Source organism: Podarcis melisellensis (assembly GCF_964234715.1).
Source record: "Podarcis melisellensis genome assembly, chromosome: 2".
NCBI lineage: Eukaryota > Metazoa > Chordata > Lepidosauria > Squamata > Lacertidae > Podarcis > Podarcis melisellensis.
In genome coordinates this window covers 28,603,553-28,630,175 of record NC_138529.1, presented here as the reverse complement: position 1 = coordinate 28,630,175, position 26,623 = coordinate 28,603,553, and the positions used below count along the sequence as shown (strand labels likewise).

General features: G+C 43.3%; 1 protein-coding gene across 3 annotated transcripts in view; it reads left to right on the top strand.

Moving 5' to 3' along the window:
• The window catches only part of LOC309363318 (E3 ubiquitin-protein ligase RNF213-like), a 93,194-nt gene extending 67,708 nt beyond the window's left edge, over positions 1–25,486 (top strand). For all 3 annotated transcript variants that reach the window (XM_081899462.1, XM_081899461.1, XM_081899460.1), the window contains 27 exons: positions 588–708; positions 1,406–1,506; positions 2,334–2,516; positions 2,698–2,855; positions 2,944–3,046; positions 3,266–3,380; positions 4,767–4,983; positions 5,154–5,350; positions 5,920–6,042; positions 6,727–6,837; positions 7,125–7,367; positions 7,605–7,686; positions 9,431–9,465; positions 9,778–9,872; positions 10,671–10,830; positions 12,383–12,563; positions 14,296–14,387; positions 15,407–15,655; positions 17,191–17,320; positions 18,635–18,718; positions 19,422–19,602; positions 19,734–19,935; positions 20,044–20,121; positions 20,842–21,039; positions 22,821–22,910; positions 23,011–23,189; positions 23,321–25,486. In XM_081899462.1, coding sequence (XP_081755588.1) covers positions 588–708; positions 1,406–1,506; positions 2,334–2,516; positions 2,698–2,855; positions 2,944–3,046; positions 3,266–3,380; positions 4,767–4,983; positions 5,154–5,350; positions 5,920–6,042; positions 6,727–6,837; positions 7,125–7,367; positions 7,605–7,686; positions 9,431–9,465; positions 9,778–9,872; positions 10,671–10,830; positions 12,383–12,563; positions 14,296–14,387; positions 15,407–15,655; positions 17,191–17,320; positions 18,635–18,718; positions 19,422–19,602; positions 19,734–19,935; positions 20,044–20,121; positions 20,842–21,039; positions 22,821–22,910; positions 23,011–23,189; positions 23,321–23,474 — 3,862 coding nt within the window. In that variant the 3' untranslated portion in view covers positions 23,475–25,486. The remainder of the gene's footprint in view (positions 1–587; positions 709–1,405; positions 1,507–2,333; positions 2,517–2,697; positions 2,856–2,943; positions 3,047–3,265; positions 3,381–4,766; positions 4,984–5,153; positions 5,351–5,919; positions 6,043–6,726; positions 6,838–7,124; positions 7,368–7,604; positions 7,687–9,430; positions 9,466–9,777; positions 9,873–10,670; positions 10,831–12,382; positions 12,564–14,295; positions 14,388–15,406; positions 15,656–17,190; positions 17,321–18,634; positions 18,719–19,421; positions 19,603–19,733; positions 19,936–20,043; positions 20,122–20,841; positions 21,040–22,820; positions 22,911–23,010; positions 23,190–23,320) is intronic.
• The last annotated feature ends 1,137 nt before the right edge of the window (positions 25,487–26,623 follow it).

Sequence of the window (26,623 nt, the reverse complement as noted above, 5' to 3'; positions counted from 1 at the left end):
CAAATCAAGTCTTCAGTGCCACTGAATTTTATGACATGCTCTGCAAAAGGCAGTGATGATCTCTTCTTATACAGACGGAGTCATCCCTCAATCCAGTCATCTGGTACTTTCTTCCTACTTTCTTGTCCCCCGTCCATATATATATATATATATATATATATATATATACAGTGGTGCCCCGCAAGACGAACGCCTCGCAAGACGAAAAACCCGCTAGATGAAAGGGTTTTCCGTTTTGGAGGCGCTTCGCAAAACGAATTCCCCTATGGGCTTGCTTCGCAAGACGAAAAAAATCTTGCATCCCCCCGCGGTTTTTTCCCCGCTTTTTTTGCCCTTTTCTTAAGCCGCTAAGCCGCTTATCAGCTGTTCCGCTGATAAGCCGCTTAACAGCTGATCGCTGGAAGCCACTTGACAGCTGTAGCGCTAATCCGCTAAGCTGTCAATGGGCTTGCTTCGCAAGACGAAAAAACCGCTATACGAAGAGCCTCACGGAACGGATTAATTTCGTCTTGCGAGGCACCACTGTATATATATATATATATATATATATATATAAAAGCCATAACTCACATTTCTCTTTGAAACAGGAGCCGATGGAATCGGGTTTTCTCAGTCTCTCTCTTTGTGGAACATGTGCTACTTGGAGCAGAAAAGGCGATCCCAGAGATGGTGGATCTGATAAAGCAATACACCATAAGGCTTGGAAAGGTAAGGACCCTTTTTGCATTTGGAGGGAAACATCACTTTAAGAAACACCCTTTGCTTATTTGGCTGGCCATAAGCAAGTTAAATATGTACCAGTTTTATTTCAGCACTCAGAACTTGCTTTTCTGTTCATAGGTAGAATGGCACTTCCAATTTGTTAGACAGAAACAGCAATAAGCATAGTGCCTCAAATGCCTAAAAAAGAGATATGTTTTAATCTGTTAATGTCGATGCTAGGCAGGCCTCACGGGAGGACATTCTATAGCTGGGGAGGGGTTGTGTACACATAAGACTTGTAAAGCACAGTAGAAATGCATTCTTTCCATCAAAGAATTCTAGGTACTGTGGTTTGTTAAAGGTTTGTGGGAACTGTAACCCTGTGAGTGGTAGACTGCAGTGTCCAGAATTCTTTTAGGGGAAGTGTGTTTCAAAACTTTTTTAAAGGTATAGTGTGTCCACATCTTAAGTCTTATTGAACTTGGCCCTTCTGCAAAGACATGTATCATTGCTGTAGTAAAAATAATGTAATAAAGTCAGTTGCAGTAGCTTATTTGGCTAGCTTGTTAAACCCACTTAGAACAAATGCATGTCCTGCTATTGCAGTTACCATAGCGATAAATGTGCAGACTCCTGTGGTTACTGCATTGTTTGCCTACATTTGAGGGCCTCTTCCCATTCACATTGTTTTTATTCTTTTCAGTGTTTCCAGTGGAATTCTGACATCAAAACTCTTAACACATTCACTGCAGTGATGAAAGTGCTGTGCGACTGCAAGGATGAAATCAGTTCAGCATTTTGCAAGTAAAGCTTTTGGGATGAGTGTGTGAGGAGGGCTGGGAGAAAGGCAGTTTGTGGGGAAGCAGTGGGATATAAGTTAAATGTGAAAGGAGAAAGATAAAAAAATGACATGAGGTGAACTGAAATCTTTTGAAAGCTGTGGGAGTTTGGGAGGGGGAAAATTAAATTAAAGGCCTTATTTGTTTGGCATCTCTGGGTGAGCAGATTTTGCCTAAAATGGGATTACTGACTCATAACACCTCCAGAACCAATGTCTATACTTATTGATTAAAACTAAACTATGGAACTCCCTGCAAGAAAAAAATTGCGGTGATGAAGAGTCTAGTGATTTCCAAAGAGGAGTTAGATACAGTGGTACCTTGGTTGTCAAACTTAATCTGTTCTGGGAGTCCGTTTGACTCCTGGAACTGTTTGACAACCAAGGCGCGACTTTCAACTGGCTGTAGGAACTTCTTGCACTCAATTGGAAGCCGTGACGGATATTCGGCTTCCAAAAATCATTCGAAAACCGGAACACTCACTTCTGGGTTTTCGACATTTGGGGCCGAAAAGTTCGGCAACTAAGCTGTTCGAAAACCAAGGTTTCACTGTATTGGCAGAAAATTTTGTCAGCAATTGACAAGTGATTACACCAAATTTCACCTTTTTATGACTTGCAGCACCTACGCTAGCATTTTGTGATTGTGGGGGCAGGCAGGGCTCAGTAATTTTCAGTTCTCTCAAATGGACCCTGAAAGGGGAAGGGTATAAAGTTTGAGCATCACTGACTTCAGCAATGGGCTCTACAATTAAATATATGATCACATTAACTGTGGCTCTTGAATTCACAGGTATGGCTTAAGACCGTGTCCAATATGTATGGGAGATCCTAAGGACCCAGTCAACCTACCTTGTGATCACGTATATTGCCACAGTTGTATCAAACAGTGGCTGGTGGCAGGACAGATGTCCTGTCCGCTTTGCCTGGTTGAACTACCAGAAAAATATTCTATTGAAGTATCCAAGGAGCTCAGGTAATGCCTTCTTCTGATTAACAATCTATAATACTGGTAATGATTTAGAGACATTGGCCTTAATTTCTGAGGACTTAATATAACCCACTAGCTATGCATTTCTTAGCATTTACACATGTGTTTTGTGGTGCAAGTTGCGGAGTTGACCAGATATGTAATGGATTGTGCATTTTCTTCACAGTATTTGCACAGAAAAAAACACCCAGTTCCGTAAGTTTTGCAACAGTTTTTTCATAGACCTGGTTTCTACTATGTGCTTCAAAGACAATGAACCCCCAGAAAAAGCTGTGATCCAGATGCTACTGAAACTCCTGTTTTTCCATACAAAGCCTTTGAGAGGTACATGCACATGATCTTTTATCAGCTGTCTTGTCTTGAATAAATAGACTTTTCCATGTCTTTATGCAGTGTTTTATTACTTCTTTAGGAAACCCCAGGGTGCATACAAAATCTCTGTCCCCTTTTAATGATGTGGTAGATAAAACTCCTGTAATTCGTTCCGTCGTGCTAAAGTTGCTTCTAAAATACAGGTAAGGACTTTCAACTACCCTGCTTCTTCTTCAGCGTTTATCCCACTGATGCATGTTTTCGTTAAATTGAAGTCCTTGTGGTTCTTTCCTGGGTTCAGCTATCGCTTTTCAGAAACTCTTGCTGGCTCTCACCTCGGCTCTGTTGTACAACTGAAATGCATACTTCTGACAATGGAAATCTTTCATTTTGAGTAAGGAGAGTTTTCTCTGTTTCTATAGCTTCAGTGATGTGAAAGTCTATGTACAAAATTATTTATCAGAAGTAGAATCAAGCGGCATCCTAGACAAAGATGATAAAACAAAAGTGTACGTGCTATTTGTCAACTGCCTTGAAGTAAGTATACTTTCCAGTTTCCTTGTTTACTTTGCAGGGGTGATCTGGCCCAGTGGTAGAATCTTAGGTCATTCCAGAATCTTAACTTTTCAGAGACATGGAAGAGATAGTATAGAGCAATCATTGCCTGCTGCGCATGTGTACTGGAAGGAAATAGACTAGATCAGAAGGTGCTTACAATTAGATTTAGTAATTTGAAGTTGACTTCTGTGGCGCAAACAGGATTTCCTCATCATCTAAGCTTACACACCACATTTTGTTTATATATTTACCAAGCTGTCAGCTGATGGATCAGGTAGGAGGGAAATACCTTTCCTTACTTGACAAAGCCTGGCACAGCTTTTGCATTAGCATCAAATTCAAAAATTTCAAAATTGAAATGAGCCAGTGTGGTGTAGTGGTTAAGAGCAGTAGACTCGTAATCTGGTGAACCGGGTTCGTGTCTCCGCTCCTCCACATGCAGCTGCTGGGTGACCTTGGGCCAGTCACACTTCTTTGAAGTCTCTCAGCCCCACTCACCTGACAGAGTGTTTGTTGTGGGAGAGGAAGGGAAAGGAGAATGTTAGCCGCTTTGAGACTCCTTCAGGTAGTGATAAAGCGGGATATCAAACTCAAATTCAAACTTAACTAGCACTTGGGAAAGATTGAGGGCACAAGGAGAAGGGGACGATAGAGGACGAGATGGTTGGATAGTGTCTTCGAAGCTACAAACATGAGTCTGACCAAACTGCGGGAGGCAGTGGAAGACAGAAGTGCCTGGAGTGCTCTGGTCCATGGGGTCACGAAGAGTCGGACACGACTAAACAGCAACAACAACAAACTAGCACTGTGTGTTTTGATTATTGGAGATGGTAGCAATTTCACCCCCTGATGTTATTTTGAAAAGCAGTGAGTGAAAAGCCATAATGACGATCATGAGTCATTCTTGAAACATTTGGAACTGTGTGACTTGCTTCTTGATAAGCAAGCCTCATAGTTGTTCAGCTTCCTAAAACTGCCATAGCCCCTGCTTGTTTGCTTTTACCTGAGTATTGAACATGCCCTCAGAGCATTTGCCTGGACTAAGACTGCAGTCCTAACCCCTTACTAGGAGTAAACCCCATTGAATTCAGTAGTACTTTTGAGTAGACATGGTTAGGATTGCATTGTAACTGGTGACCAAAATGTTTCCAGATTGGTTTATTTATTTCTAAAGCACCACCAGGAAGCAGAAAAAGCTTTGGAGCTGGCATACCTGTCGGCTCGGTGGCATTCCATGTACAAAATGGTGTGTGTGTGCTTGCATGTCCGCAAAGGTGCAAACTACAAAAGCAAGAAGTTTAAACAGCTTAAACTGTATGGTATGGAAACTTAGTTGTAACCAGGAAACATGGTTTCATTTTTCAGGATTCTATGTGTGAGAAATCAGGAGCCTCCTCTGAGGAAAGCAAAGCAAACCGGCTAAGAGAGGATGGGCGTTTCCTGGAAAACTACTTACAGTGGAGCAGGAACAGCGGTGACACCCATCAAGAAGCCACCATCGAGTATTTGCAGGGTGTGGCCCACATCCAGCTGTGCATGGACAGGGCTGCAGAGCTGCTCTTTGAGCTTCATGGAGCTTCAGGCAAGTGGGATTATGGTAACCAAACAGGAGTGCAAATGTACCAAAGAAATGGCATGTGAAAGAGTTTCTGGTGCTAGATGATTTTTATCTGTCATACACTTTTAAAATTGTGACCTTTCTATAGCACGGCATAGGGAATAAGGCCTTGTTTTCTTTCTCTCTCTCTGTAGATGGTAGTGAAGAAACAGAGAAGCAACTCTACCTGCAGAAAGTGAAGCGCTTCTGCTGTCAGACTAAAAATGACTGGTATAGAGTTTACCTTGTCCGAAAGCTTACTAATCAGTATGGAATGGAGTTCACACAGAGGCTTTCCAGTGAACAACAGTATCTCTGGGTATTTCCATCGGAAGTAATTAAACAGCAACAGGTAATACATATCTGTCTCTATTGTTAATAAATTAAATTTGAGATGTTTATTTCTGAGCTATGGCTTGGTACACAAGGGCCAAATGGAATGGCTCTTAAGAAGGAATTTGCAAAAATAAAAGGAATTTGTTTTGCTTACATTGAGATTTCACCCTTCAAGCTAAGATTTATTCACTCAGGCCTTTGGTAACTAAGCTGGTTTCTATGATGGTGCTCATCTTTTCATGAGATAGATAGGACTAATTTTATTCAGTGAGCATTTTAGGTATATTGTGCTATACATGGTTTTAAATTTTCTGGTTTTAATTGTTTTAATCAGTTTTTTTATCTTGTAAGTCACTTGTATTTTTTTGTTACAAAAAGTAACAAATATATGTAATATTAATAAACAAAATATATTGTTTTGGCTAGAGAGCTTCGTGATAACTTAGCAGGCATCTATTACCCTTCTGAAGTTTGAAATTCAACTGCAGATTTGTTGGGCAGATTCTGCAGTTACAGCACATTGTTTAGAATGTGCTTTCGTACTCACACTTTTTAAAAATGGGATTTGGTATTTTGTGGCCTCAGAGTCATCAGCACAATCAGATGGATCGGTTCCTGGTATGCGGCAAAAACTACAGAGTGGTTCGTGATGCTTTGGGAAAAGCAATAATAGAATGCCAGGCAGATGGTATTTCAGCAGCCCTGAAGGTAAAGCCATTTCTTTTGATTTCATATATTCCTGATGATTTTTTCTTCCCTCCTTCCTTTGTATATCTCAGCTCTATTAACAAGGTTTTCTTGCTTACTATTGATGTCTTTAAGTTGCCCAAAGCCCAAATATTCACCTGTGTTCTACTGTTTACTTCTTGTGCTTATCAAATGACAAGCCATTCTTGCATTGGCTGGAGTATCGGGGCTGAATTTCAGAGCGCTACATGTTGCATTAGAAACATTGACTCTGCTAATAAGTGATGGATTTCCTTTACTGTGCCATTTTGTAGTGTCCTTCATATGTTCTCATCCAGATCTGGGTGGGTCTGCTACCTACAGGAGAAATTTGGCAAATAAAGAAATCCCAATTGAAACACCCTTGCCATAGGTGATGGAATCTTACTGGTTACCAGATTGGAACAGTGTCAGGGAAACATTTACAAAAGTTGTGCCTTTGGTGTCCTTTTTGGACACATCTAGAGATATATTTGGACTGATGCGCTAGATGAAATCTTTGTGACCTGGTACCATTTCATGTGGGCGTGTTTTCTGTAGCAATATCCATGACTACTAATAGCCAAAGATGGAAGCTTAACTATTGATAATCTCTCGTTTCTTGCCCTCTTCTCCATCCTGCCCCACCCCCAATCCCAGCCTTGTAACTTGTGCCTTCTTTTTCAGGCATGCAATGTCTCCACGTCTGTCCAGGCTGTTCATTTTCTCTTGGCTGTCTTCAGAGAGTTCACATCTCTGTATGGATGCAAGGAGCAGAGTCTTCATCCGAAGCAGGAGGTAAATGCCTTTGTCTTGGTGCCAGTTTGCATATTGCCTTGTGCACAAGTGCTGCTTCCTTAGGAGAGAGGAAGATTTAGGATATCAATTACAGAACTGAGCAAAGGTGGTCGTTTTCCCCAACTTTCATTTAAAAATCCATTGAAAGGCATTGACCTATATGCATTATTAATCATCTTCCAAACCGTTGATCATCTTAGTTGGCCATAGTTCATATGAAGATTGAAGTGAGTCTAGTTGACAAATCTCACCTTACTTTTTGAAAAATAATTTCCTTCTTATTTCAGCAACGTGATGTTATCAAGGAGTTCATCCAGAGCTCCAACGTTCTTCCTTCTCCAGAGCTGGAGAGATTTGCAGAATCTCTGATGGATAACCAACCCCCCTCACTGGCATTGAGCCCCCAAGATTCCAGCCGCAAGAGGGTAGTGATTGAAATGGCAATTCACACTGCTGCTGTCTTGCTGTCTGGCCAGAATCGAATCCTTGAACCTCTAAGGAATCTGGCATTCTCACCTCATACCATGCAGGTAAAGAAGTGAATGTTCCGTTTTCCTTTGCAATTCCCACCAGTTCCTGCACTCATTACTGTTTTACTTGCATTTCCTGTCTGTCTGCCATCACACAGAAACAGGCCTCTCCTGCATGCAAGCATAACACACTTTAGCACATGGCAAAAGACTTCAACTGAAGATCTTAATACATGAGCAGGAGGACACTGCATATTATTCTAGTTCCACTTTGATATTCTCCTTCTCCCCTTCCAGGGTGCTTTTCTGCCAACAATGCCAGAAGACTTACTGGCTCAGGCTGTGAGATGGGAAGCAGCAGCAGGACTTCGATGGTATAGTAAGTACCATGCTCAAGCTTGGGAGCAGTCTAGAGCAGTGTTTCCCAAACGTTTTTGGGCAACGGCACACCTGTTTACTGAAAAAAAATCTCGCGGCACACCACCATTAAAGCCCCGCCCCGTGACGTCAGCGCGCAGCGTCACGCCGGGAGGGACGCACAAAAGTGAAAGTTTTTTCCCTCCCCCTTGCTGGGGAACCTCCAAGCTTTGGGGGTGGGAGGAGGCAGCAGAGCGAGGGACTGAGGGACGGCGGCAACTGAGGCGGCGGCGGCTGAGGCAGAGCTGGGAAGGGGGTTTCCAGGGGACACGGCAGCTCCTCGAAAGGCTTCTCTCAGCTGCGCTCAATCCGCCTCGGAGAGGATTTCCCCTCCGGTCCCATGCGTTCGTTTGGGGCATCGCTCCGGCTGCTCCCTCTCCCGCCGCGCAGGAGCGATGCCTCTCTCTGGCTCTCCCTCCGCGCAGGCTGAGGGAGGGAGGGAGGGGCGCGTGTGACCCGTCTCTGCTGGGAGACCAAACCCAGCGAGGCAGAGTCGCGCGGAGGCGCCCAGGCAGCGCTGCCGGCTGCGAGGAGGAGCGCCAGGCAGCAGCAGGAGGCGCGGCCTCTCCTCGCCGCCGCCGCCCCGCCTCTCGCCGCCCGACTCGCCCGCCTCCCTCCAGGCATCTCGCGGCACATGAGGCAACGTCTCACGGCACACTCGTGTGCCGCGGAACACCGGTTGGGAAACACTGGTCTAGAGAGCTATTTTTTCCCAGTGGTGTCTTGTCCCCCGAAAACAGTGGAAATAATCCAGGGGATGATGGGGATTGCTTCCATATATTACTCTCCTGTCAAATTACTGTGTCGTATCTATCCATTTAGGCACAAAGACATATGGTTAATTGTCAGTGGGTGGTACCCAATTCACTCATTCTTTTAGTGCAAGGATTTCCACTTCCACAGCAGATTTCCCCCCCATCTTTCCTCCCCATGCACCCCGTGATCTCTTCAGAACAGCTTCAGGGGGTTGAGGGAACCCCAGATCAGCCCACAGTCATTGTGCTGACAGAATGAGCTTGTTGAATACCACCCAGTGTGGACTTTTTAAAAAGAATCTTGATAGTAGTGTTAACTTCTCAGAAATGTAAAGTAGTTATCAAAAATAACTTTAAATGTACTTGTAATGTAATGTAAGTGAAATAAGCAAACCTAAAATCCAAATTATTTTGATGTGTACCATGGGAACAAGTAGCAGATTGATAGAAATATCCTATTTGTTTCTGAAAGCATCCAGAAGTGTTTTGAGATCAGATTCTGTTGTCAGAATCAGCAGGAATTTGTTCATATTTGCCCTATCATGCATCACTTTGCACTAGTTTACATTTTATTGCATTTGCCATTTTACTGCCCAGTAACTTAGCTTGAAGAGAATAAAAAAATTCCTTCCAGTAGCACCTTAGAGACCAACTAAGTTTGTTATTGGTATGAGCTTTCGTGTGCATGCACACTTCTTTCTCTCCCCAAGGAGGTTTGCCTGGCACCATCATTATACACCTTTAGGCGCCTGCCAAAAACTTTCCACTTTAGACAGGCCTTTGGTTGATTGACATCCGATGCTCTTTAAAAAAGGGGGGTTATTGGGTTGTTTTTGTTTTTATTTTGATATGTATTTTGTGATTTTATATTGTGAACTGCCCTGTGACCTGCAGGTAAAGGACAAATGAATGAATAAGTAAATAAATCCTTTCTTTTTTTTTCCAAATCAGCATGTCCAAATGGCCATCCCTGCACTATTGGAGAGGTAAGAGCTTTCACAGGTTGTGTGTGTATTCTGGTTTATTTCTTTAAAAGCAGTCTGTGCTACAGTTTGTGTAGCACTTCATTCTCCTTCAACATTCTGTCATGTTTTCAAGGAATTCCTTGTAAAGCAAACTAAAGCAGAACTTTGCTGTGTGTGTGGCTTTTGTTTGTTTGTGTGTGTGTGTGTGTTTAGTTTAGTTTAGTTTTGCAATTGCTTAACATTTTGAAAAACAGTTGAACCTTAGCCTAAGCTTTACCAAGCAGAATTACTTCAGTTTTCTGCTTCTAATATTCCATCCCTCTCTCCTTTCAGTGTGGCCGTCCCATGCAGCGTGGTTTGTGTGTTGATTGTGGTGAGGTAATAGGAGGCGACAACCACAGAGCAGTGGCAGGCTTTCAAGAAGCACGGTATGTTTTTATGTTAGCTTTTTGGAATGTGGAGTGGCTTTTTTTAAAAAAGTGTTTGGGAGGTGGGAGGTGGGATATTTGCAGCTATTTAAGGTGAATTTATTCTAGAACAGAGCTCTGCCCCATCAAGTTATAACAACTTTAGAGGTAGAAAAAACTAATTTACCTTCCTAGAATACTGCAGTGATTTCCAGTTCACCTATTTCAATGGCCATTTTCAGAAGAACAACCAAGGCTTCAAAACCTTCTATTTAGGAAGTTGTGGCTGTCCCCTCCCCTATCCTTTCCCCTCTTCCTATCATGTTCCACTTTTGACCCAAATATCTGGGCTTGTATTGAGCTAGCACTCCCTATTTTATGTCCAAAGTGGAGAACTGTGGCTTCCGCTGCTCACAATTATCTGAGAGTAATTCTCAGTTGGACATTAACAAGCAAGAAAGAAGCCAGGATCGTACTATGGCTTTCCTAATTTCTTTGAGCCACCACCCCCATTTTTATTTATATAAGGCATGTCAAGGCAATTTACAGGATAAACAGTTCACTAAAAATACAACAACGGCATTAAAAACAAATAATTAAAGTAGTGTATACAAGTCAAGGGGGTATTTTAAGTGGAAACATATATAACAGCAAATAATGGTATTTTAATATTTTATATACTACGTATGTAATATGTTTGTATCTTGTTTTAGTGTGATGATAATTACTGTCTGGATGTCTGGGATTCAGAATTTTTAAGCGCGGAAAAGTACTGTTTTGTAGCAAGTGTGCACACACTGTATATATTATTCTGTACAGGAATATTCAAGACAGGTCACAAACCGGCCATGTGCTTGGACAACCTGAAAAAAGAGAGGCTGAGGTTGCATCTGAGAGGGAGATGTCTCCAGCTGTCCTGATTCTGATTCGCTTGCTCACTCATTTGTCGCTGCTTTTGGGAGCCACAAAAGATCGCCAGGTATTTTCAAATAAAACTAGGAACCACACAATTCTGCCTGAAAAGCATTGCTACGTGGAAACTAAAGAAAGCATATCTGAAACGGAGCTCAATTTTTTAAAAAAGGTTTACTCTCAGTATCATGTGAAGGAGATGATCGGAGGCCAGCAGGACTGGCCTGGGATGTGTTTCCACTTGAGGCAAAGTGCCCCACTGGGTTTTTAAAAAAGTATTTTATATATATATATATATGGTTGTTAACGATTCATGCAGAAATGCATTTGTAAAATTTCAGTAATACATGGAGGGAAAGTACCGTATTTTTTGCCCCATAGGACGCACTTTTTCCCCTCCAAAAATGAAGGGGAAATGTGTGTGCGTCCAATGGGGCGAATGCAGGCTTTCGCTGAAGCCTGGAGAGTGAGAGGCATTGGTGCGCACCGACACCTCTCGCTCTCCAGGCTCCAGGAAGCTATCCGCAAGCCTTGCGTGCCCAGGGGAACTCCCCCCGGGCGCGCAAGGCTTGCGGGCAGCAGCCTGCAGCACGGAGCAGAGGCGCCCTTTGGAGGACGCCCCGTGCTTCGCGCAGGTGTCCACAAGCCTTGCGCGCCCGGCGGGCGGGGCGCCCTGAAGCAGAGCGCCCCGCGCGCCGGACAGACATCAGCCAGCCCCACAAGCTCGGAGGACAGCGGGGAGGCGCAGTGCCGCCATCCCACTGTTCCCCAACCTAGTTTTGGGGGGGAAATAAAGGGGGGAAAATTCCTTTATTTCCCCCCCAAAAAAGTAGGTGCGTCCTATGGGACGGAGTGTCCTATGGGACGAAAAATACGGTAAGACTGTTAACAAGCTTCATATATGGATAAATGTTTCCTAGAAGCTGAAAAGGTACAGTAGTACATCAGTGTACAAACTTAATCCATTCCAGAAGTCCATTCTTAAACCGAAACTGTTCTTAAACCGAGGCACGCTTTCCCTAATAAGGCCTCCTGCCGCTGGTACCTTTCCACCGTTCGGCTTCCGTTCTTAGACCGAGGTAAAGTTTGCAAACCAGGACACTACTTCCAGTTTTGCGGAGTTCGTAAATCAAATAGTTCGTAAACAGGGCTGTTCGTAAACCGAGGTACCACTGTACTCGGTTTCTCATACTATAGTGGACACTTGTGGTAGACAGTTCATTACAATAGACCTCTGGCTTCCTCAGGGATGAAATAATTTATCACAGTTGTCCAACAATTTGGCATCAGGTGGCATTGACATCACACAGACGCCTTCACTATACTCTTTCCAGCACCTCCTAAAACCATTTTTGTTTAGACAAGCCTTCTCAGGTATTTAGAATGGTGAGTTTAAAAACCCTCGAAACGTATTGCTGGTTTTTAATTTTTAGAAATGTTTTGATTGTTTTTTACTAATAATCTTCCTGCTTTATTCTTTTTTTAAACACTTCAAAATTTTTCACTAATCAAGCAGCATATAAATTTTATGAAATAAATAAATGACTGGCTGTTAGTCTGCATGCCTTGCAATAGAACTGCATATTGATCGCTTTGAACCTTGCATTTTGTTCTTGAAGTCCCTGCTACAGATCATAAAACCACCAGTTGAGGATCCAGTGAGCTTTCTCATGCAGCATATTCTTAAGGACTTGGAGCAACTGATGAATACTCTTGGGAAGTGTGCTGATGAAACCACCAACGTTGTCCATCTCATTCTTTGTAGCCTTCTCAAGGAGCCTCACCAACAGACAGGCCAATGTAAGGAGAGCAGCTTGCAAAATGTGGTTGCTTACATTTCTAGTAAAGCAGGCATAAATTCGCAGCATTGACTGTGACGTTATATTTCAAAGTTGATTGAGGCAGCCATGGCAGAGTTCTCAAGAAGAGCTGTATTGTACCTATTTCTAAAAATAAGTAACTTTTTTCTTGTGAGTGGCATGTCTGCTCTTAACCTGATTTCATAGTCTCATTGCTTTTATTATTTAAGTCTCCACTTTTCAAAATAGTCCTATTTGTGTTACTGGTGGTTCTGGGCAAGTTCTTTTATTGGGCTTTGCATAATTGAATCATAGTACTGATAAAGTGAAGAATGCACACAGAGTATCTTGTTTTTAGAATATACACTGTAGTGCAGTCTTCATTTATATTCAAGAATGCTGCCCGCATTGAATGGGCTTGGCTCCTTTTGTAACTTTGTGTAAGTCACTTAATGTCTATACACAGAATAGGCCTGTGAATCACCGTGGAACATATATAGAAGCTAAACCAAATTGACACATTCTGATGTTTTAGAGCTGTTACACCCTTAATGCCATGGTTCTCACATAATACTAAGCCATGGTTAGGGAATTTCCTCGGCTCCACAGTCCAGATACTTATCAGACCTAACCTCACCAGCCAAATTTGGCAGGTGGACACCGGTCAATAATCCAATGTCACAAATGTCATGATGAAATCAGGTGATTTGGCACTTTGAAGTCCCAAAGTTGAGACTTCAAAGCTCTGTGCAGGGTGGTTGGCAAACTTGCCAAGACTCCTGCACAGTACTTTAAAGCTTCTGAGACTTTGGCTGTCTGGTCCATCAGCTGATGGTTGTATAGCCAAAGCTTGCTTTTTGAAGACATCAGTTCTTCGTATGAATTCTCCTGTGAGAAACACTCCTGCACTGCTGATCCAGCAGGCTTTGGTTCTACCACTCATCAGCGGATAGGCAATGTGCCTTCCTTTGCCAATGTGCAATTGGGAGCACACTATAAGTTTCCATATTCTGCACAGGCAGCTGGGTCTCTATGTGTCCCACACCTGAAAGCACATTATGATGCCAGATGTAGGGCAGGTGGGTGTGGTTTGGAGGAAATTGCCTTATGAGCCAAGTCTGGCCCCCAGCTTAGTGTCATGTGTGAACCCTGTTCAGCAGCTAAACCATGGTTTGTTTGTTTGTTTGCTAGCAACAAACTATGAACTGAAGCCATGGTTTGTTGTTGACTTACAATTCTTGGTTTGTTAAATATGGCTTAGCATTATGTTAGAGCCTGACACCCTCCCTCAGTCATGGTTTGTTTGACCATCCCATTCCAGGAACTCACCAACTACTAGGGCATAAAGCAGGATCAACAGGAAAACAAACTTTGGCAAAATAAGCTATGGTTTGTTTGTTCATCTGTAGGGCAACTCTTTGTTACATCATGGTTTGTTAAACAAACCACAGCCTTAGTATTTTGTGCAAACCAGGCTAGACAATGGGAGGATGTGTAGCTTATATGACCTGTCTTGGTAGTCAGGGGAAGGAACCAGGTTTCCTCCTTTTAGAGGCTAATACAGGCAGAAGAAACTGGGAATTGCTATCAATAATCTCCAGCCCTTTAACAAAAGCAGGGACAGAGAACTATTAATTGTTACTGCTACTCCCACTTTCCATAGCTGACCTATGCCAAATTAAACTGCATGCAAGGAAGCAGAGATAATAAGAAGGTGTTATTACCTTTTGCAGGGCCAGTGCGTTTTGATGGTCAACTCTCCAAAAAAGAGCAAAGAAACAACTGGGAGGGAATTGTTAGACGCATCATTCTTCCTGAACTGGAGGTAACAGAAAACACACTCCAAAACTTGTATTTCCTGACAGTACACAGACTAGCCCTTTGGATTATACATATTTCATTAGCAGCCGATACAACGTACATTATTATCCTGATTACAGTGGAACATTGTGCATGTATTTGTACCTGTTTGTGCAGGGATGTGTATGCAGGTAGGTCTGAAAGTTCTGCAGGGCTGACAAAGTATCTGTTGAGCAAGGGAGGGAAAGCACAAGAATGAGAAATCTTTCTCTACTGCTGATTTAGCAACAGATAAGGCCACCTGTCAGCAGCAGGAAGTAGTGGGGTTTCTAGCAGATGCTATATTGACCTCCCCATTCTTCTTGTGGTGCAGAAGAGAAAGTAAGCATGACAATCCTATTTTTGAAATCTAACGTGCCCAGTAATTCCTTCCAAGGCTAGTGGATAAAGTAATGGTGTGCACTCAGGGAAGATATTGGCAAGGGCAGGTTTAGCCCCATCCATTCTTAGTGTCCGACATGAGGACCAGTTCTTGTCCAGATTCCTGCATAAAATTGTTTGTGAGTTCCTAGGTACTGAGGAAGTTGTCCTCTGCAAAGCTTCACTCTGGGTTCAGTTTCTTGCTGTGATGCTACTTCAGGACTCTAGAAGCTAGCTTTTTATTTATATAAATGTATATAGATTATAAATGTATATAGATTATAAATGTATATAGGAGTACATTTGAAAGAATATTTACTAATTAGAAAAATGAAAGACTTTTCTTTCAGAAGTAACTCTCCTTGATACCCCACACCTGCAATTTTCATAATAGCTCTAAGGAAGTGAGCATTTCACCTTTTGAGAGCTAAGGTGTTCAGAACCCTCAGATGAACTACCAGATTCAATTATTCAAGATGCAGTTAGAATCACACCAATTCCTAGATCAGCCTTAAACCCCACTTCCCAGCCCTGCCTTAAAGTGTGTGTGTGTGTGTGTGTGTGTGTTGAGAAAAGCTGCATCTTAATGGTTATAACCCTCACTCCTCCATTTCCCCCATGCAGGTTCTGGATAAAACACTTCTGGAGTTGAATCGACGAATCAGTGAAGATGAGAGAATCTCTTCGAACCCAGTAGTGAAAGTTGTATATGGGGACCCTGCAGCCTTCCTGATCACACTGACCAACAGCCCTGTACACTGTTCCAGGATGTGGAGCTGCAAGAAGAGGATCTCCATTGAGTACCTGGGGCACGTTGTCCAGCAGAAAGGTGGCAAGGACACACTGCCCATCTTATGGAAGTTTCTGCAAAAGGTGAGCATGCCCAGATTTTTGCCAGTGGCCCTAGTACGGGAATACATGAGTCAGAAACTGCGATGCAAGGGACCCAAGTGTACGCTGCTCTTCATAATTAATAAAGGGGAAACCCCAATATATGCCCTTCGTCTTCCTTTCTCTTTTCCTTCGTTTTATGAATTTTATGACTTTGATTTTATGAGCAGAAGTCTCCTGTCAGCTACTTGTCAAAAGCTGAAGTACATCAGTGAGCATCAAACCAGGCAGGTGCTTTGAAATATTAAAATCACAGCCATAGCATAAGGTAACTTTGTGCTGGTATCTGTGAGGTAATTACTATCAGAGACCCAAATCTACTTTACCATCCAAAGGTCTTGAGTGCTGTCGGAACTGGATTAAGGGAACCATCATGTTTCTGGAGCTGAGATTGAAAGGAACGTATGGACAAAGGGGCAAATTCTACTGTTAGAAGTTTTTTTGTTGATCCAGCACCTAGCTGTTTAACCCTTTTCTGCACCTGGATACCACTTGCCTTACCATCTGGGGGGAGGGGGATAAACTGGGTCACAGTATCTTTTCTTCCTTTCGATGGATGAACACTTGGGGGGTCCCAGCTTTCATTGCAGGGTGGGGGGAAATGGACACAAAATTACGCCCCCACCCCGATGTACAAGCAGTTTTAGCATCTACTTGCCTCTGTCAAAGCCATAGAAGTGCTTAGTCTTAGGCTTCACCAAGAAGCTGAAGAAAAGTTTTGTGGCCACTTTTAGTACTCATTTATAGCAAAAGGAGACATGTTAGAATGATGTGCAGTTTATTTTGTGTCAAAAATATTGTGTGGAGTCTTAAGTAATGAGAGGAGTTTTGCACAGATCAAGGTCTACTTGCACCAAGCAGATTTCTGCACAGAATGACTTAAAAGTAAATGCTTCATTTATACCTTTTCCTGGTGGAAATATTACTAGAATTGAGAATATATATTTTTTTGCAGCTGTAGAAAAATAAGGGGCGAAGTGAAGTAGGCAAAAAGCCAGAGGGGATGCATAAAATTGTGTAAAGCTGAAACCAGGAGAGAGATTGTGCAGGGGTCCTGCTTATTTCTAATTCTGGTAGCCCCTTCCTCAATTTGCTTTATAATGTAGTTATACCTGTGGGAAACCATATTCTATGGACTTGCTAGATATGAAGAGTTCTGTGCATATGTTAATTTCTGCTTATTTACAACCACCTGTGCTGATTCTTCTACATGGGAGTGGCTCATCCGGTGAGGCAGAGCTACAGTTGCTTCCTGGAAGCAGCATCACTGTGAGGTGACAGCAATGGGTGGGGGGCTGTGCAGCAGCAGCACCAGCAGAGGCAATGTGGTACTCTCACTAGTGCACCTGCATGGGCCCAACCTCACTGCCACTTCACTCCTGGCTCTCCTGGTAAGTGGCAGTGATACCACTGTCTGGGCCAGGTGAAGCAATTGCCTCCTAAGGGGAAAGCCACTCATGCTTCTGTAGCCTTTCAACTCCTCGTACCTCATTAGCACTACTCTGCTTCATTTTTAGGAAGCTGAATTGAGACTGGTAAAGTTTTTGCCAGAAATTCTGGCCCTGCAGAAATACTTGGTGAAAAGGTTCCAGAACGTGTCAGAGCTGGAATACCGAAAGATTGAAGATTTTCTCAACATTTCCGCAGGTAGACTCTTCCATATTATGTTAGCAGAGCATTAAGGCGTATGGTCAACACCAAGCTTCTGTCAGTGTTTGTAAAAAGCAAAAAAAAAAAAGAAGGAAAGGATTCTGACCTCCCTTTGTCTCTTCAGCCTGGTCCTCGGACTCTTGTCTGCATAAAAGAGTCCACGAGAATATCCTTGCAGAGTTTTATTCTTAAAAGTCTTTGTGCAAAACACGACTGAATAACTATACACACCAGCACTAACCAACCAACCAACCCAAACACCAGCCTCAGGGGGGATGCGGGTGGCACTGTGGGTTAAACTGCAGAGCCTAGGACTTGCCGATCAGAAGGTCGGCAGTTTGAATCCCTGCAACGGGGTGAGCTCCCGTTGCTTGGTCCCTGCTCCTGCCAACCTAGCAGTTTGAAAGCACGTCAAAATGCAAGTAGATAAATAGGTACCGCTCCGGCAGGAAGGTAAACGGCATTTCCGTGTGCTGCTCTGGTTCACCAGAAGCGGCTTAGTCATGCTGGCCACATGGCCTGGAAGCTGTACACCGGCTCCCTCAGCCAATAAAGCGAGATGAGCGCCACAACCCCAGAGTCGGTCACGACTGGGCCTAATGGTCAGGGGTCCCCTTTACCTTTACCTTACAGAGCAAAAAAGAGGAGAAAGTCAAGTGACTTCCTGGATAAAATGGTCACCTCATTGTGGCAATGCATCCTTCAGTTATGTCTATTGTAGACATAATGGACATGATCCAACTAAAATTAAGCATTTTGAAGTCCCTCTGATTTCAGTGGAAACATTAGGGACATGCTTAAATTTCTGCCATTGAAATCATTGGGATTCAGAAGTGTTTAACACAACCTGGATCATGATCCATTTTAGCAGTGGGAAGCCAGCATCTGACCAGGAAACAGAACTTGCTTATATTTGTAGCAGTATTTCATCACAATTAATTTGGGAATTCAGTGCAACAACGTACAATGGTGGACACTAGCTTAGATGGCTTTGAACGATGGCATTCATAGAGGATAGGTCTACCTGAGAATTAGGCATCTTAGTGAATTGGGGTTGCCTGAAACCAGAAAGTAGATATAAACATCTGGAAAGGGTGTTGACTTTGTGCCATGCCTGGGGCTTCCCAGAAACATGTGGCTGGCAGCTATGGGTACTGGTTTAGGCAGACCTTTGGTCTGCTTCAGCTAGGCTGCTCTTGCGTTCTAACTTCCTGAACCAAAACTTACTTGGGCAATAACTCCTTTAGAAGGACATGCAGAACTTTGCAATCTTGCACATGTCACATGCTGTTTGTTTCTTGCATTCTCCAGAAGGCAAGAGGTGCCTTATGACAAACAGAGTGAAGATATTTCTGACTGTTTGGAACAAACTGAGATCTTCCTTGGAAACCAGTGGTGAGTGGCCAGTTTACATCATTACTCTAGTAAAATAGTAAGGTTGCGAGGTCACCTGGTGCCATCTAATGGTAGCTTGGGTCTTTAATGCTGGAAGAAACACTCTCTAGTGATGTCTCCTGAAAAGAGTCTAAAAAGGTTGTTCCATTTAGCAGTCTCTCCTTTTACAGTATTCCCCCACCCTTAACAAAGGGCAGGGTGAACTAGTAGAACATAACATAGGACATTTGAGCTTAGAGCAAAGAACTGTGCAGTTTATTACAAGAATGGGTTGGATTGGCAACTTTGAGATTAAATTTAAGTGGCAATAGATAGGAGGGACCCAAAGTTATGTGAGAACTAAAAAGAGAGGTACCAAACTGCAGGTATTACCTATTCCAGAAAATGAGCCAGCGTGGTGTAGTGGTTAAGAGTGGTGGACTCGTAATCTGGTGAACCGGGTTCACTTCCCTGCTCCTCCATATGCAGCTGCTGGGTGACTTCGGGCTAGTCACACTTCTCTGAAGTCTCTCAGCCTCACTCACCTCAGAGTATTTGTTGTGGGGGATGAAGGGAAAGGAGATTGTTGGCCGCTTTGAGACTCCTTAAGGGGATTGAAAGGCGGGATATCAAGTCCAAACTTCTCTTCTTCTAGCTTCTTGGTAATGAACAAGAGATAATTAGAAACCTGGTCACTCACTAATGTTTTCTGGTCCAAATGCAGGTGAAATTAAACTCCCCAAAGATTATTGTGCTTCTGACCTCACTCTGAATAGTGACTTTGAGATCCTTCTGCCTCGCCGACATGGTCTAGGCCTCTGTTCCACTGCCTTGGCCAGTTATCTCATTGGCCTACACAATGACTTTGTCTACGCCGTAGAAAAATATACAACAGATGCCGAAAGGTATGCCTGCGTGTGTATCTGCTAGAATCCCCACTACTTTCTGCAGGGTGACAGATAGCCTTATCTGGTGCCATATCAGCAGTAGAGCAAGATTTCTCATTCTCTTGTGTTCTCCCTCCCCATCTCAACAGATACTCTGTCAGCCCTGCCGAAGTGACGGATCTACATGTGATCACTTACGAAGTGGAGAGGGACTTGATCCCACTGATCCTATCCAACTGCCAATACAGCGTGGAGAAAGGAGGAGAAGCCCTCCAGGAACTGGAACTGGAAAAAATTGAGCAGCAACTTACTAGCAGATTCCTACAGGGAAAGCCTTTAATCACATTGACAGTATGTATCATAGAAGCTTTCCTGGTGCCTTGTGAGATCCATTTGTCAGGTTAGAGAGCATTATTGCAAAGGGTTGCTCACTGGCATATTTTCTCTCTTTCTCACCAGGGCATACCCACTCTGGTATACAGGCATGACCAAAATTATGAGCATCTCTTCAATGATATCAGAACCAAGCTGAGCCAGGTGAGCTTCATAGATGGGAGAGAAAGAAATACAAAAAGTGGCTGATTGCATTTCAGTTAAGTTTTGTTATAATTAGGATTAGCTTCTTGCTGCACAGTTCCTGATTCTGTGCTTGCTTGGTTTTTGTTGGCATCCTTCTGTCTCGAGAGATAATGGAGTGCATTGCAGGGGTGAAGTTAAACCACTGGAGAATCACAGCGCCTGCTGTGGCTGTAGAGACCAGTAACTCGTAACTGCATTGTTTTTAGCAGTGTTAGTAGCACTGAAGTGACCCTCTCCAGGTGCAAGCCTGGGTAGTGTGTATGGAGGTCAAACAACTCTGTGTATTGCCCAGAGACCAAGACCCCACTCTTGGCCTTGCTGATGTGGTTCATTGGGCACCAGATTGGCTGCTGGTATTGTCGGAAGGAGAGTGTATAAGATGCCATCTAACCATCTTAAGGACTCCACTGCGGATTTGTGTAGGGTTTACTCCTTAGCCTCCCAAGATGTCCCACAAGGCAGCAAGTACATTGGTAGCCCTTTGGAATTCATTGGGACACTTCCTTGTAGGTGTGTGCCCAGTTTGCTGTCCAAGTCAGGGCCTGGCAAACAGCTTCTATAACTTGGAAGAATCATTGCAGAGAAAAGGAGTGGACTATATAGAGACTGACTGCAGTGTTTGCAACAATCTGTGCTGAATGATGGGCGTTGACTGGCTTCCATTCCCTTGAATTGCAGAGCTCTCTGCCAAATTCCACAATTGGCATGATCAGTGGGGAGCTGCTATCCTACAGTGACATCTGTGAAGCTCTGTCTGTCACCGAAATAACCTTAGGATTCCTAGCTGTGGCTGGAGGAGACCCAGATATGACTTTGTCTAAGTATGTTGAAAATATCCTGCAAATGGGCCATCAGATAAGTGACCACGTGATGAAGGTGAGTGCAGGGGAAAAGAGGAAAGTAGACTAGGTTGAACGTGATGACTGTCTTACATGCCCCAAGCTAAAGGAGGTGCTCTCTCCATCCATTTTTTTCCAGAGGTCCAAGTTCCATTCACCTTTGGCCTTCCTCTTGACCTTTTGAGCTGGACCATCCCCACAATTATACTGTCCATTGGAGAAAGCACAATGCAACTGTTGTCTTCCAGCTTATGATTTAAGTCCCTTTATTTTGGCTGTTTCTGACTTTTAAAAAGAACATCTTTTTGCTATTGCAAGTTTTCAGTCAAACCGTTTTTTGCAAGAACCTAAAACTACCACACTGCCTAATGATTTATCCACACGACACGCTTTCCAGGCATGGTCCTTGCATTAAAGCTCCAACTGCTCTGAATTGCAGCAAAATTGCCATTTGTTGCGCTTCAGCTGTAAAGAGCAGGTTTTCGTGGGGGAAAGCTCCGGGGTGAGAAAGAGAGCATTCAGATACAGAGCTTTAAAGCTCAGGCCTGTGCCTGGAAAGCACAGGGCAAAAAGTAAGTCCTAGCACCTTAGTGGTCCAAGACATTCTGCTGCTTCAAGGGGTGTTGAAATGTCACAGAAGGGGATGCTGGTTTCTGTTTAACTTGATACAGATAAAAGCCAGTTATGTATACACAAGAGCTGAATAACAATAAACTCTTGGGCACTTTAGGATGAGTTTCAATGAAAACAGAAACTTAAAGCTATTTTTAAAGAAAAAAGATGTTGCTGGTTGCAAATTTATTGTCTCTAGAGAATATACGTGTAACAGAATGTATATATTCATTTCATTTATTTTATTTCTTTGCTGCTTTCCACTCACACCAGTGATGAAGCGGCTTACATAGATAAATAATAATATAGAACATCACAATTGCAACATAAATCATGCAAAATAATTACAAATCGTCAGTAAAATAACCACCTTCTACTAAACATTATTAATGAAAAACAACTTTTAAAATATACCGTATTTTTCACCTTACAGGACGCACCGGCTCATAGGACGCACCTAGTTTTTTGGGGGGGAAATCAAGGGGAAAAAATTTCTTTTCCCCCCAGGTTTGCGCAGCCATCCCCAAGCTAGAAGAGGGAGACAGAGCGCTCCGTCTCCCTCTTCTGCCTTCAGGGACAGCCTCTCTAGCCTCCGTGGGGCAGCGGCTTGCCCCACTGTCCCCCGAGCTTGTGGGGCTGGCGATGGGGAGAAGCAAGCTTGCTTCTCCCCCCCCCCCGCCAACCTCCAGACCAGGTCCGGGAATAGCGGGGTGGCGGCGCTCCACCTCCCCACTGTCCCCCCGAGCTTGTGGGGCTGGCAATGGGGAGAAGCAAGCTTGCTTCTCCCCCCCCCCCCAGCCTCCAGACCAGGTTGGGGAATAGCGGGGTGGCGGCACTGCGCCTCCCCGCTGTCCCCCCAGCTTGTGGGCTGCAGGCTGCTGCCCGCAAGACTTGCGAGCCCGCGGGACCTTGCAAGGCTTGCGGATAGCTTCCTGAAGCCTAGAGAGCGAGAGGGGTCGGTGCGCACCGACCCCTCTCGCTCTCCAGGCTTCAGCGAAAGCCTGCATTCGCCCCATAGGACGCACACACATTTCCCCTTCATTTTTGGAGGGGGAAAAGTGCGTCCTATAGGGCGAAAAATACAGTATTTGCATTTCTTCTAAAGGAATGTTTAGCTATGTCCACCTCATCTTCATAGCTGTTGTATACCTAGTTCTGAATTATAGTAAACTTAAAAACGGTCAAACATTTGTGTGTTTCTTACAGGTGCTGAGCCGATGTCACCTAAAGCACATTATTGCACTGTGGCAGCTCCTTTCAAGCCATAAATCTGAACAGCTGCTGCATCTGAAAAAGGTAGGAATCTGAAAGGGGTGGGGAGGATGAGATAACTTGATGTTCTGTGCTCTTGTTCTCCCTTCTTCCCCTAACGATGCTGTTGTGTGTTTCTTCCCAGGATCCCTTCGCAGAGGTCAGCGAATCCTATAAAGCGGAGCTCACTCCAGAGAACACAAAACTCCTCAATGCCTTCCTTATCCAGGCTGGGCTGGAGTCCTTCCTCCAAGAGTTGCACGAAATGATCATCCTGAAGCTGAAACATCCCAAAGCTCAGGAAGGGTTCAAACCCAAGTGGAGGTAAGAGCCTGTCAAGCCCAAACTTTGCATATTTTCTTCATCGCCTGAATGTAACTCTTTTTGTGCCATACACTGCAGAATAGCTGATTATACTTGTACTCACTCCCTCTTTTTCACTCTCTCTTTCCCAGCCTTAAGGACACACTTATTTCATACCTCGAAACGAAAGGGAGCAACATACCAGAAGAACTAGAGGATACATTCCCAGAAGAGATCCTGCTCTCCCAGTGTATCGCTGCCTGGAAAGTGGCTGCCGCTCTTAAACGAGACCGAAGGCTTGGTTAAATGCAGACACTGTGCTGCTTCCTCTCTTCTTGGCCAAGCCACTTTATGGGGGGACAATTCCTGGAGAGCAAAGCACTGGATTTAGGTGCTGCTTTTCTTGCACATAGCAAAAACGAAAAGCACCTTTTGGATAAAAAAAACAAATTTCATTGCTGAAGGAGTTCCTAATGGAAAGTGTCGCTGCGCGATATTAAGAATAAACTATAATGTGTAAATCTTAATTTAAGCCATGGAAGCCAAAATAAAAATGCTATTTATCCCCCAATAGAGCACAATCCGAAAGATGCAAGCCACATTCAGAGGAAGGCAAAAATACCTTTTCAGTGGCAAGTTTAGTGGATAGCAACACGGGTCCTTAAAAAAAACCAAGGTATAAATGGTCAGTATGGGGCTATAGAGCAGGGGCTGTGTGTCACCTTTCTGTGGGATGTCTCTTTCCCCTTAAGTCACTCAGGTTGGCAAGATACAAGGAACCAATCCTCTTTCCCTCAGGTTTTTTCTTAGTCTTCCTAAGTGCTACCAAAGCTGCCTTCTCTACTACTAGAGGCATCGTTTGTTTGTAACTTTTATTTTGCCATAGTGTGTCTGTTAGTCTTTGGATCAGGACACCCAAACAAAAATTGTCAAAGCTTGGTCAATGAAGTTTTCTAGGTGGCTTTCTTAAAGCCATTCAGCAGGCACAGACTCAGAACTAGCTTGACGTCACTGCCTACACGAGAAGCAGCCAGTCAAGGTTGCCTAACCTGCCTGTTGTTGGCCATTGTGAATAGGTATATTCACTCACTTAGGCAGCCTTCTTCATAGTCACATGAGTGTCAAAATCTGCTTGTTTCACAGCTGGACCCTTGTATGCATAAACTTGGATTTCCTTTCTTTGACCTCCATGACCTAGCTATTCTAGTTGATGTTAGTGCTTTGAATATAACAACTGATTCGCTGCTGATGTTAAATTTGCAACTGTGATCATGATTAACTATGCCGTCTTAATTTCTGTTTGGGCTGAAAAATAGCTCAAGCACATTTCTCTGATCAGCTTCATGAAGGAAACAGTGTTGAATTTGTTGGACCAACTAAGATGCTTTCAAAAATAAGATAGCTATTTTATTTCATTTAAATAATGTTTTGCTTAAACTGTCAGCTGTATACAGCACATTTAGCAGCTTGAGATGCTGTGCCTCATTAAAACAACAAAAGGAGGAGATTCTGTGGAAGTGATTAAGATTTCTTGAAGAAGGAAGAAAATACCACTTACTCCTGTGTGAACTAGTGCACCATTAATTGAAGGAACTTTTTCAAATTTCTGTTGAACTGCATTCATGCGGATTTTTAAGCACCTTTCCCAAAATATTCTTGTCTTGACAGGCGGATGACAACGACAACCCAAAATATTTTTGGGAGGAATTTCTCAGGGTGAAAGTAAAGTAGTATCTGCCACTGCTATAAATGATACTAGCCAAGTTCTGCTGGTGCTCTAAATTTTATGTGCTTTATAAATAACAGGGTTCTTAATAGGCAATCATACCACATGTGCTTACACATACTTCAGTTCACTGAACTTTTTCGTAAAGGGCTATCAAAAGCTCATTTCACATATTCTGAGTACTTGCATTTCTGGCCATCTGCATAACTTCCCTAAACTTGACCTGTTCAACATGCATAATCTATTGATAATCTACACTGGGTACTAAATACAGTTTATGAGTCACTGCTGACCCAACTGATTGTTATTTAAGTAGTTACCTTATTGCTAGAAAGTTCTGAGTCTGGGGCTGAGTTGCTTAGACTGGCTCTATTTCCAAACAAGAATACAGAGGACAGGACACAGTGAAGGAAAAAAATCCATTATTCTCCTTGTGGATGATGCATTTGGCTGTAATAAAATTAGCACTGTACTGGCAAAACAGAAAACTGTGGCTTTGTTTACGAGTATAGTGAGTTGGGGGACCATAACCAACAAATGTTTAAAAATTATTTTGTATTTTTCCCCTCCTTTTAATAAAAAATGGCTACACGACTTGTATTGTGTTTAACTGTCCTGAAATTTTGCTATCATGATGAATTCAGTCTGGAAAGTTGATTGTGTTCCTTGTAACTTACAGCAGATCTCTACTTACACCATTATTTCTTGGGTTGGCAGGGGTGAGGTTTTCTATAAACTTGCAATTCAAAAGCAAATCAGCATAAGCGTTTCCCAATTATTAATCAATACAGTAGGTCTGAGATGCTTTTCTACACAGAAGAGGGACATCTCTTCAATACATTATTGGTTGATTATCTGCTCAGCATGAAAATTCTAAATTCAGTGACCTAAAGGTTCATTCATTTTGGAGCTGGGTTTGAAAGGCAAGGCAAGATTATAATGATGGGTGCTTTGCTTGTTGTGCAGTGTTAAGGTTTATCATTGCCATCTTTCTTCATGTATAGGGTTTTTGCAATTGCTCCAGATATTCAACAGATAGTTTCTAGAATGATCAAGCATCTTTTAGAAATAAATTTCATATTGCTGCGTCTAGCATAGTAGAGGGGAACCTGCAGCCTTCCAGTTAGACTTCCCGCTCCCATTAGCCCTGGCTCAGTCTGGGAAGTGTAAAAATATTGAACTGCTACCTTCCCTGTAGGAAGTATGCAATGAGAACTATGTGTGTGTGTGTTTCCTTTTGTTCGGGGTTCTCCATCCTGCACATTTGCGAGCGAGGACCCTGTTTTAACAGCTCGTTTTCCTGACAATAAAGATCAGGCTTACTAGCCGCTTTGCTTCATCCTATCTTTGGTTGGTCTCTGTTCATTCTCCGACAGATCTCTATACGGGCTCCTTGCATCCACCTCCTACAGGGAAGGGAGCAGTTCAATATTTTTACAACAGAAGCTCTTGAGTAGTTGAGCACAGACAGTGTTACAAATTTGTGTGTGTGATAGAGAAATTGAAGAGGGGCTGTTAGGCTGCAATAGATTTTGATGGGTTGCTTTGAAGCAGGGCCAGATTTAGGTTTGATAAGGCCCTAAGCTACTGAAAGGTAATTGGGGAGCTTTAAATGTCCAGCTGCTCTTTGTCAACAAATTGTCACTGCTTTTTTGTGTTGAATTTTTGCTATATGGCAATTGATGGTGTCTAAAGCCATTTGCACATACAGTGGTACCTCTGGTTAAGA